The sequence below is a fragment of the Cyclopterus lumpus genome, chromosome 12 (assembly GCF_009769545.1).
Source record: "Cyclopterus lumpus isolate fCycLum1 chromosome 12, fCycLum1.pri, whole genome shotgun sequence".
Lineage (NCBI taxonomy): Eukaryota > Metazoa > Chordata > Actinopteri > Perciformes > Cyclopteridae > Cyclopterus > Cyclopterus lumpus.
Window position 1 is genome coordinate 4,673,509 of NC_046977.1, and position 11,024 is coordinate 4,684,532.

At 45.4% G+C, this 11,024-nt stretch overlaps 1 protein-coding gene across 2 annotated transcripts; it reads right to left on the reverse strand.

Moving 5' to 3' along the window:
- Positions 1-239: 239 nt before the first annotated feature.
- LOC117740681 (arylsulfatase B-like) lies at positions 240-10,782 on the reverse strand. 2 transcript variants are annotated; one of them, XM_034547211.1, is made up of 8 exons: positions 10,314-10,782; positions 9,325-9,511; positions 9,045-9,235; positions 8,350-8,557; positions 6,139-6,379; positions 4,997-5,067; positions 1,824-1,955; positions 240-1,285 (listed from the first exon to the last, which is right to left on the reverse strand). In XM_034547211.1, exons 1-8 carry the CDS (start codon positions 10,557-10,559, stop codon positions 1,026-1,028), a joined length of 1,536 nt encoding a protein of 511 aa, XP_034403102.1. In that variant the 5' UTR covers positions 10,560-10,782; the 3' UTR covers positions 240-1,025. The 2 variants fall into 2 exon arrangements, with proteins under 2 accessions (XP_034403102.1, XP_034403103.1); XM_034547212.1 differs by having other exon boundaries at positions 282-1,285; positions 4,997-5,046.
- Positions 10,783-11,024: the final 242 nt, after the last annotated feature.

The following is an 11,024-nucleotide window of genomic DNA, read 5'->3' on the forward strand; positions in this document are numbered from 1 at the left end:
TCCGAACCGTGAGCGCCGCACATTCATAAACGACCGGCACGAGAAATTCCTCACATTTTCTACCTTCGAAAACCAGAAATGCAGTACGAACCCATTTAAGAGGCGACTCGTTAACAACTGGAGGGGAACCAGAGACACCTAAAGAAAGAACGCGTGGTTAGCTGCATGTTAGCATGTTAGCTGCATGTTAGCATGTTAGCTGCATGTTAGCATCCAGAATCATAACTCTCAACCTTTTTACCTCTTGATTATATTTTTATTCCCAGCCAAAACACATAACACATCTTGAGTAGGCACTTACGCAAACAATTTTTTAAAAAGAAAACCCAAAAAGTACAACGCAGTTAATTTAAAGCAACATATTTAAACCACAACATGCTACAAAAACATTGATATATTATCAACTCATGAAGATGATGTTTGCAAACAGTTGCATATTTACACATCCAGCAGTTATGGAGCAACTTTCCTTCATTTGGAGTCGTGTTTCGAGCAACTCGGCGAATTCAAATCCAATATTCGAGCTCCTTTTAGCTTTATTTTTGCTCTCATTATCTTCTGTAATTATGTGATTTGGTCACATATCGTTCGCCTAGTTTTTTTTAAATCTTGTCCCGTAACTGGTTACATATTTAAAAAAGGTATTTTCATGACCTAATGGATGTCCAAATGTAATATTTAAACATTTGTTTCATTTGTCATTTAATTTCAATAAGAATATATGAAAAATATATATCTTTGAAGATACAAAAATCAGTCTTTTATAGTCTTTACAAATCAGCAACATGTGTAGCTGACAGCGTTCGAAAGCATCTCAGAGCCGGGACACGTCGACCAATAACAACGACAGCGTCCGTTTCTCTGGAAAAATTCTGATTTAAAAAGAAATCTGAATCATCGATTTTTAGACCGCTGCGAGCCATCTTCTTGTTGTCATGACAACAGAGTAAAACAAATGTCACCGTGATACCCGCTGCAGTAAACCGCAGCCAACAAAAGTTTAACCTTGTCTTGATCCCCCTCATTCAGGCCCAGGGTCCCCAGGCTCCCGCGGGGCCCGGGTCACACCGGGGGTCCTCGTCGGGGAAGTTTATCGGCAAAGCGCTTCTCTGGTGCTGGTGGAGCCGACCGAGGAGATACTCCACGACCGCGGGGAAGGAAGCGGACACTTCGTTCCTCTCCTGCGGATCTTTAGCGACGTCGAACAGCATCACGGGCTTCAGCGGATCCACCGGGCCGGACTCGGAGCCGTTGTGGCCGGGCCGCGGGAACCAAACGTCACAACCTGGGAGGAGACACGGCGACACGGCGTCAGCAGCCGGGGTGGAAAGTAGCTCGGCGCATGTACTTTAGTTTTATTTCATTTAACGCACTACATGACGGAGGGAAATGCACCCAAGTCATTGTTTGAGGTGAAAAAGGTAAAAATATGTATGTCTTTAGTCTTCTATCCCCATTAATCATCTCACAAACCCCTTAGATTACCACTGAACTAAACTAACTGTATATAAAGTATAAAGTAGGTCAAACTAGCTCCACCAATAAATAGCCCATTCTATCGCTGATGGTCTTAAAACTGATGAAGGATCAGTTTTAAAATGGAAACCGCCTCATAACCAGTTCCTCCCAGTAACTTTAAGTACATTTTGCTAATAAAACCTTTGAGGGTTTACTTCAGTTTGACTTCTTTGTTGTTGTTGTGATTTGGCGGAAACTATCCGGATACTTCCTCCTCCAACTGATTAGAGATAAGAAGTACTTTTTTTCCCCCCCCTTCCCACCGAGACTAAACACGGCGCCAAGGGAGACGGGAGGACACTGACCCGGGTAGCCAGTCAGCAGCTTCCAGTTTGAGGATCGAATGGCCGCGTGAATGGACACATTGAAACCGGCGTCGGCCCGGGAGCGTCCGCTGGCCGCCTGAGCCAAAGTTAACCGGCGCCCGGTGCCAGGACCTGCAGAGAGCGGAGGACAGGGCAGGTCATCCCTCTTCAAACAATATGTATAACACTTTTTTTTTTTTAAACTAGAAACCCGCCGATTAAGACGATATTAAAAACTACCCTCTGTGGATGTCTATGTAAACCACACCAGTTGGTAGACTGGCTCCAAATGGCTGCGCATACCTGGGAATCAAGTGAAGGCGTCAAAATAAATACAGCCATAAGAAAAGCACTCTTTGTGCTTTAAAAGAAGAAAAAAAAAAAAAAAAAAACATTAAAATCTTTTTATTTTTTTAAAACAGCAGGAATTTGAGCACTTCAATCATTTCCTTGAAGAACAAGAAATTATTTGCACGTATAAATTTTCCTCAAAACAGGTGGAACTTTTTTTTTTTTTTTTTTAAGGGGAGGAGGAATTTCACGAATATGGTGTTAATGTGGTCGACGGCGCACCGGTCTATTTTATCTCAGCCAAGCACAATGAATAATTTGCCCATTTCCTGCAGTTGGGCAGATTTAAGCGGTATGAAAAACGATGAATTTCACCGGTTTCATAAAAAAGGCAAAAGTAGATCATTTATCTGCTGCTGCTCTTACGGAAAACGTCTCCCAGAAGAGCGGCGCACCTTTCTCAAAACGTAGCCTTAAAGGCGTTCTCGGGTCCATGCAGGGCGTGACCCCCCGACAACATGGTCCCGATTACACACATTTGCAAGTCATGCCGACGTCCCAACGCCGTCAAAAACAAAAAAAGTATCACACCCACATTCTCCGCTTAGTCGACTCGACCGCAGAGACACGACTGGAGAATTAAAACATGTCCGATCTCAGCGTTTTCCGCAACCACATGACAGAAGCCCTGACATCGATTTTCTTCGCTGACGATTGCGCAAAAAAATCTTAATTGTTCACACGTGCGCCAACCACGGCGATGCCTGAACCAAAACCGGAGACGTGCAGAGCTCGCATCCACTGCGTGATGGAGGCTGAACTGCAGGTTTAAGAGTGTTGGTGGTGTTACGCAAGCTAGTGGGGTTCGATTTTCATGTCTAGCTCTTCTTCCACTTGCTCCTCAAACCTCCGACCACGTCTCACATGCATTCTTTGCACGAGGGCCTCAAAGTGAAGGCCTCGCTCATCTGGATCCACAGCAGGAGAATCCACACAAAAAAAAAAAAGAGGGAGGTAAAGTGTGTGAGGGGGTGGGGGGAGAGTGGGAAGAGGGACCCTGAGAGAGCAGAGGAGTGTGGAGGGGAAGTTTAGGGGTGATTTAAGGCTTGGGCCAAGTCCAGGGTTTCTCCCGCGAGAAGTTCAGGGACCCCTCTGTGACCCATTTAGTCGAGATCCCTCTTCTCACACACAGCGAGCGCCAAAGAAAGGGTGATTTTGAAAAGAAACTTGAAAGGAGGAAGTGTATAAAAGAATTTAAAAAAAAGGGGGGACCAAGCTCTTTCATGAGTTAAATAGAGAAACCAAAAGAAGAAGAAAAACGGGGTCTCAAAGAGGGGGCCGGGTTAATAGGAGAAGAGGAATCTCGGGCCTGGAATGCATCGGGAGGAGCCGGTTGTCACCGCGGAGGCCGACAATAAAGACTCCGACATAAAAACATGGCCGCTTGTAAAGCAGCAGCGTTGTTGTTGATGATTCAGATGGTAATGACCGACGGTCAACTTGGGAGGATAACTTGAGCTCGGCTTGCTTTTAGTGGCTCAGACAATCTGTGATTGGATTATAAATAAAACGCATCAATGTAAAAAAAAGAGGCAGTTCTTTGTGACTTTGTTTTAAAGAATGAAAGAAAAAAAACATCTCTGAGCTCTGCTGAGCGTTTCAGCACCTTTCAGCTCATTGTTTTGTTTTTACAGGGCGAGTCTTTAGAAGAAACTGCCCTCTTCAGAGACGACTGAACCGGTATGCATCTATTCTCATGAGGAGCCATTATGTGCCCATTACGGCACATCTGTGAAACATTTCAGCACCAAAAAAAAAAAAAAAGAAAACATCCTCCTCCTCGACTATTTTTAAAACGTGTAACCAAAAAAAAAAAAAAGGTGCAGCATTCACCACAAAGTCAGAAATAGTGGCTTCAAGACCAGGACCACCTAATATTGGAGTGGTTTGGACAAGAATGAGACTATTCCACACACACACACACACACACACACACACACACAGACCATAAAGCGGCCGAGATTAAGTGACATCCACAGATAATAATCTAGACACCCCCTCCAGTCGGGTTCCTCATGAACTCTTAATCCACTCAAACAAATGTCAAACCCCCATAATAAACACACGGTGGATTTATAATGCGAGTCCAGAGGAACGTTATATAAGGCCGTGCTATTCTTAGGCCCCGGTCTGCTTTGACTTGAGTTAATTGGATCCACGATGTCCGCTGTGTTTGTGAATACTGGACTCAGACAATGAGCCTCTTGATACTCGAGGGCCGTGATGGAGGGATGGAGGAGGGGGGGAAGAGAGAGAGATTAAAACAAAAAGAATACACATTTGCAGACATGAACACAGGGAGGAGGAGGAGGAGGTCACATGAGGTTTCCATCACCTCAACACGCTTCATCAAATGGTTTTCACTGGCACATGAGAAGTCGGGTGACTAACAGTTAACTCGATTGCCCGTAGGGAGCAGATCTATATCAGTCCGCCGTGTGACAGGCTGGTGACCAGTCCTCCCTCCACTGCTGCACGGGATTTATTGACAAAGAATCGCTGCACGAGTTGAAACCAGTGGATCATCAAAACGGGGGAATAAACAAGAGTGGAGAAGCTTGAGGAACCCTTTAAAAAAATCAGTGGATGTCCCTCAATCTCGGCAGCTTTAGGAAAATGTGAGGGCGATATTTATATGATAAGATGATGAAAAGCAACTTTTATTTGAATATAAACTTGTCTAAACTTGTCTTTCACGTGCAGCAGATGGAGGTCAGGAAACCCCGACGCGGTCCAAATCCTTAAATGAAACCCTGCAGGAGGCATTTAGATGGTATAGATGTTCGGATTCACAGGACTTAGAGTGAGACATGTGAACTTACATGGAGCGATGTCGTTATACAGAGGGTCGATGTTGTGGAGCAGCTCCAGTCTGGGAGAGGCAAACCCTTTGCTGTAAGATACATTTAAAAAAAAAGCAGAACTTATGGATACACACACACACACACACACACACAACAGCACTGTAAAATCCACTGGGATCTGTAAATCTAAACCAGCTGGCTGTTGTTCGCCCGGCAGTCATACGCTCTGACCGCACTCCACCACAGAGAATACACAGCTCCCACTGACCACAGTGTCTGATAACACAACTGAAATAACTATCTTCTGCCTGCCTACTGTTCTGGGCCTTTTATTTGCTGCTGCTGTTTCCCTGTGACAGGCGAGCCAATAAAAAAATAAATAAAAAAAAGAAAATAAAACTGCAAAGCAGCGGAAAAACAAAACAAAAAACTGAAAGTGGCAAACGGGCAGCGGCCCTCCCCTCCCCCCACCGGCGGTCAGCTGACGTGCGTCAGCCAATCGAGTCGGGTGTAGGCCGTGAGTAGTAGTTTGCGGTCACCGGCTAAGCCCTGATTTTCTTGCTGCAAGCCCTCAATTTCACCTCCTTTTTTCGTTGCGTCCACATTTAGTTTACAAATATATGTGTCAGTCAAAATGGGAGTCGGGCGACGGCCCGTGTGATGATCTGCACGCGGAAGAAGTGCATCTGTGCAAAGATATCCAAAAGCAATAATTAATTAATATATATTACCTATAAAAGAATTACAACTCCTCAGGTGTGTTGCCACATGAAAGGATTGGGAGCTGAACTAATTAGCTCGTCCAATAGCAGGCTTTTTTGGTGGGGCTGGAGAGAGGACAAGGGGAGGGATGGGGGGGGGGGGGGGGACTGCAGACTTGTGTGAGAATGACTGATGGAATTTCCTTCTCTTTGAGCTCCCATTGCCCCAGTAACAAAGGGCTTATTGAAGGAGCAGAGGCTCCTACAAGAAAAAAGACGTGGGGTCAGGGAGACGGGCAGAGGGAGCTGGAGGGAGATCACAAGGTGTGGGGGGGTCGGGGGGGGGGGGATAGCAAAAGAGGCACCCAGAGAGGGCAGGCTGTCAAACGTTAAGAGCACGGCAACGCTCACGCTTGTAAACTCTGACCTGCCACCACACACACACACACACACACACACCTGATGGCGTTCCACACGTTGAACCCGTCCAGCGGCTCCGTGACGTTGCGCCCTCCCGCCAGGCCGACGAGAGTCGGCAACCAATCGGAGATGTGGATGAGCTCGCGGCAGACGGTCCCGGGTCGCTTCAGCAGCGGGCTGGCGACGAAGCCGACCCCCCGGACCCCGCCTTCCCACAGAGACCACTTCCTCCCTCGCAGGGGCCAGTTGCTGCCGCCGCTCAGCGTCTGACCTCCGTTATCTACACAAGGAGATTAAAAAAATAAATATAGATATATAAATAAGTGAATAAATACTAAAAAAATCAAATAAAAATGAGATCCAGTGAAACAGAATGCTTAAGAGCCTAACCCAGACTTTTAAATGCAGTATGCAAGAGAGCATAGTGGAACATATTGCTTTTAATTGTTGGTAGAAAGTAGAAATAATAAATACATAATAAAGTAGTAATTTCTGCCGAGGTTTGTGGAGAGAACACCAGGCGTAGAACAAAGTAGAAACGTAGTCGTAAAATGGGGCTACGTTGAGCTAAATGCTAACGCCGGTGTAACATATACAATGTTCAACTTCAAAAGAAAAAGAAAAAAACTAAAGTATAGGTGAGAGTTTTGAAGGTGTCAAATATAAATGCGAGATGATTGTGGAGACTTTTCAGGTCAAAACCGACACCTGATCCTCATGAGGAGGATCACCAAAGTCATTAAGAGTCATCCTCTGGGGACCGTGAATGAGAAACGTGTCTGCACAAGATTTAATAGTAATCAATGGACAAGATATTTCAGTCTGGATCAACAGAGCCATCGACCAGTCATCATCCCAATGAGCCGGTCCAGCATAAACACACTTGACCAATCGCATCCAGGCGGGGCTCCCCGTGCCATGCGAGTCCAGGAAGTAGTCCGTGACGATTCCCGAACTGTCCTGGAAACGACCGTCTGCTCCCTTTAATGCCTTTTCAAGCTGCTCCGGCTCCCTTAAGGACGATTCTTTCTCTCCCTCCAGCTCTCTCGCCTAATTTACTTACAGTAAAGTCCCGGTGAGGCAGAAGGTTTCATCGTGAAGGAATTTCAAGGTTTAGAGCTCAATTCTTTCCCGTCGTGGCCCAATAATAACAGCTTGAACATGACTTGTAGATATGACGAATGAAAGCAATTGATAGACCCGACGAAGGGATGTTTATGCGTTTTGAAACTATATCCTGTGTGTTACATAACACCAGTGCATCACATTGACACAGAAGGAAGAAGGAAGTATTTGGAGGTCCCCCCCCTCCTCCTCAGTGTCTGCCTGGCACATGGCCGGCTGAGTCCTTCCACTCAAGAGCCGAATGTGTGGAAGGAGAACAATGAAACAGGCCACCTACCGCAGGCATGAAGAGAAAAAAACAAACAAAAAACTGTTGAACTTTCACAGCATTGTTCCTGTCTTCTAATTACACTTTAAAAAATAAAAAAAATAAAAAATAACCCTCAAAAAGGAGTTCATCGAGTTTATCAGGGATCATCGCTCATCTTTGCCGTGTTTACCGGCGTGTTCTCCATCGAAAGGTCAATAATGATCGTTTCAAGAGTCACCCGGACTGCGTGGTGCGCATGGAAGCCAATGAAAGCGTTCCTTCAGTGTGATTTCTGCCTGTAAATGTCCACATGCAGCTCGACAAGGAACAAATAAAACCAAACGCTGCTCCCTAGTGGACATTTCGTGAATTACAGGAGCTCTTCTCCTCTTTGAGAATCCCCACTGAGAAATATTGCAAACATGGGAGGATATCCGTTTCCACGGGCCTCCCTCTCGTGTAATAAAATGCATAATCAATCCATTCGATGGGTTAACTCAATAAGCCCGTCGACCTGAACGCCTCTGAACCCTGGAGAACTGGCATCGGCGCACAAAGAAAAAAAATGTGGTTTCTGAGTCTGCGGACATCAAATGTAATTGCTCTCTGCTGAGCACTCACTGCTTTAGTTTCCATTCTGGCACACTATAAAAAAAAAAGTGTCAGACAGAGACGGACAATAAAAGCAGTGGAAAGTATATCAGCATTCCCGGAGGCGTTCACCTGATTATCCTATTTATGTGTAAATAAAACTGAAATGTCAGAAGTGAACTGTAATGAAGTAAGACGATCCGGTGCGTCGGTGATGCGCAGCGTTCGCTTACATCACGAGACTCTCCAGAGGACGAGTTGTTCCTCACAGTACAAACACGTACCTGTCGAGAACACCAGGATCGTGTTGTCCCAAAGTCCCGCCTGACGCAGAGTCCGAGTGATGTTGCCCACCGCCTCGTCCATGGCGGACACCATGCCGGCGTACAGCCTGCGATGGGGGTCTTGGATGAAACTGTAGGGGGCCACGTAGCGCTCGGGCACCTGCAGGGGACTGTGGACGGCTTGCAGCGCCACGTAGAGGAAGAGCGGCTGCGAGACGGGAGAGAACGGCACGTGAAGAGCCACGTCACTCAGACATACTGCCTTACAAGTCCTCTATTCAAAATGTGTTATCAGTGAAATGTACTGCAGTAATCGAGAGTAAAAGTGTTTGTTTTGCACATTAATTAACATGTTGCAATTTCTTTGCAAACGGTTGCTTATTAAACAGTTAAAGTGCAACATAATGATTCATTTAGAGTCTTGTTTCTGACCATCTGATGAATAGAACTCCAAGTTTCACAGCGAAAAACGTTTACTATGAAAATCAGTATATACATAATGTAGACTAAGAGTGAGTATATTTAAATGTGACATAGCTAGAGAAATAATGAGGTGAAATAAGTACTCTTAGGTCCACGGCTGTCTTCTCTTTCTAGGTGGCAAAGGTCATTAGATGACTGAAATTAGAATTTACTCTGTGTGTGTGCGTGTGTGTGCATGTGCGTGCGTGTGCGTGTGTATGTACGTGTGTTACCTTATCAGAGTTGTGTTTTTCAATAATGTCGGTTGCCCGCTGGCTGAACAGCTCGGTGGAATAATCTCCTTTGTATCCCGCGGCGACCTCTTCTCCGTCCCGCAGGTCCAACGCACAGCGAGTCAGGTTCAGGGCAGAGATGCGAGTGCAGCGGACATGAGTGAAGTAATCCTCGCTGCCCGTCAGGTAGCCTGGTGCACACGTTATTCATCTGAGTAACATTAGAAATACGGCTGCCTCCATACATACATCAAAGGCTAATGTTGCTAATGAAATATACCAAAGTACGTGTCGAAGCCGCGGCGCGTGGGCAGGCAGTCCTTCTTGTACATGCCCAGGTGCCACTTGCCCACCATGTGTGTGGCGTACCCCTCCTCCTTCATGCGCTGGGGCAGCAGTTTCTCAGCCAGAGGCACACAGTAGGGCTGACAGGGCCAGATGATCTGATGCTGCATGCCCGTGTGGATCTGAGGAGGTTAATACAAAATTGACATTGTTAGGAAATAAATAGTCGCAACATGTAAGAATAGCAAAAAAAAGGGGGAACCGGTGATGCAAAGAGAAGTGTCAAAATAAGGACGTTGTCCTTTTGTTCTTCTTTCCACCGGCGTTTAAATTAGATTGTTGTTCTTCTAAAAGTGCACAAACCCAAAGTCATCATGAAGCAGCGGAGGCTCCTTGAATGTGACGTATGATTCGCTTCATGTTCAAAGTAAATGTAATCCTTTAGGAACAAACGTTCAATGAAAACCCAGTGTTTACCTGCTACCAGTGGTGGAATGTATCTAAACCAATTTACTTAAGTACTGTGCTTAAGAAAAAATGGAAGGTACTTAAGAATTTCCACTTTATGCAACTTTATAAATGTGTCTGACAGGTTTAGTTACTAGTACTTTATAAACTGGAGGATGAAGTGTTTCCTTTTTGTGTTGAGAAAATCCTCCTACTTCTTCAGATAAATACACTTTTTATTTTTTTTAAAAGGATCAGCTGGAAAAATGCATCAGGAAGATGATGCATTGATGTAGATTAAAGCATTTTTTTTTTTTTAATGCAACATACACATTAATGCAGGAGGAATATTAATCCAGAAACATCAGATATGATAGTAAAACACACTTTACTGCACAATGAGTAGTACTACTCTTCACACCTGCTGATAGATAGTTTTACTTTATTGTGTCTTCCACCACTACGCCCTGTAGGACAATGTGACCAACCCTAGAAAACAACCCGTCCGTGAGGCAGGCAGCAGGGTGCGGTTCTCACCTGGTACCTCCCGGTCATGAGCTGGTTCCTGGACGGGGTGCACAGAGGCTGGACATAGTAGTTCTCCAGGCGGACCCCCGCCGCCGACAGCTCGTCCAGGTTCGGGGTGCTGATCTCGGAGTTGTGATAACCGACATCGTTCCAGCCGAAGTCATCCGCCAGGACGAAGACGACGTGAGGCCGCCCGGCTGCTAGAGACACGGGAAAACTCGCACAAAACACGGCTGTGAAAAGCGAAAAGTCCATCGCTAGTTTCTCTCGGGTCCGAGACTCGTTAGTCGAACTATGTCACAAAGTGACCAAGAGCGTCCGTTTTGTTTTATTTGTCGGTTAAAGAAAGACGAAAATGGCGATAACGTATCTCCGTTAACTTGTTAGTCCCTTCATTCTAATAATATAACAAACAAATCATGGAGTTATAAAAGTTACAACCGCATCCAGCTGTCACTTCCGTATTCTGCAGGTTGAAAATGTCCACAGTCTGCGGCGGCCAATCAGATGACTGGGAAAAACAGCCAATCGCGTGAAGGTATGGAAGCCCACTTGGGTAAAAATAAATACGCGTCGCGTCGGTGAGAAACAGCCGTTGAGAACTACGACCCATTTGTGTATTCGATTAAGAGCTGAAGCGATTTGTTGATTAATCGATTAGCCGATCAACAAATAATTGATCTGCAACTATTTTGATAATAATTTGATAATATATCGTTT

Excerpts from the sequence above, each read along its gene's own strand:
- LOC117740681 (XM_034547211.1), bottom strand. The coding sequence starts at position 10,559 with ATGGACTTTTCGCTTTTCACAGCCGTGTTTTGTGCGAGTTTTCCCGTG. Across the intron at positions 9,236-9,324 it reads CGGCTTCGACACGTACTTTG|GCTACCTGACGGGCAGCGAG; the intron begins GTATATTTCATT and ends CGTGTGCACCAG. Across the intron at positions 6,380-8,349 it reads GATCCTGGTGTTCTCGACAG|ATAACGGAGGTCAGACGCTG; the intron begins GTACGTGTTTGT and ends CTCCTTGTGTAG.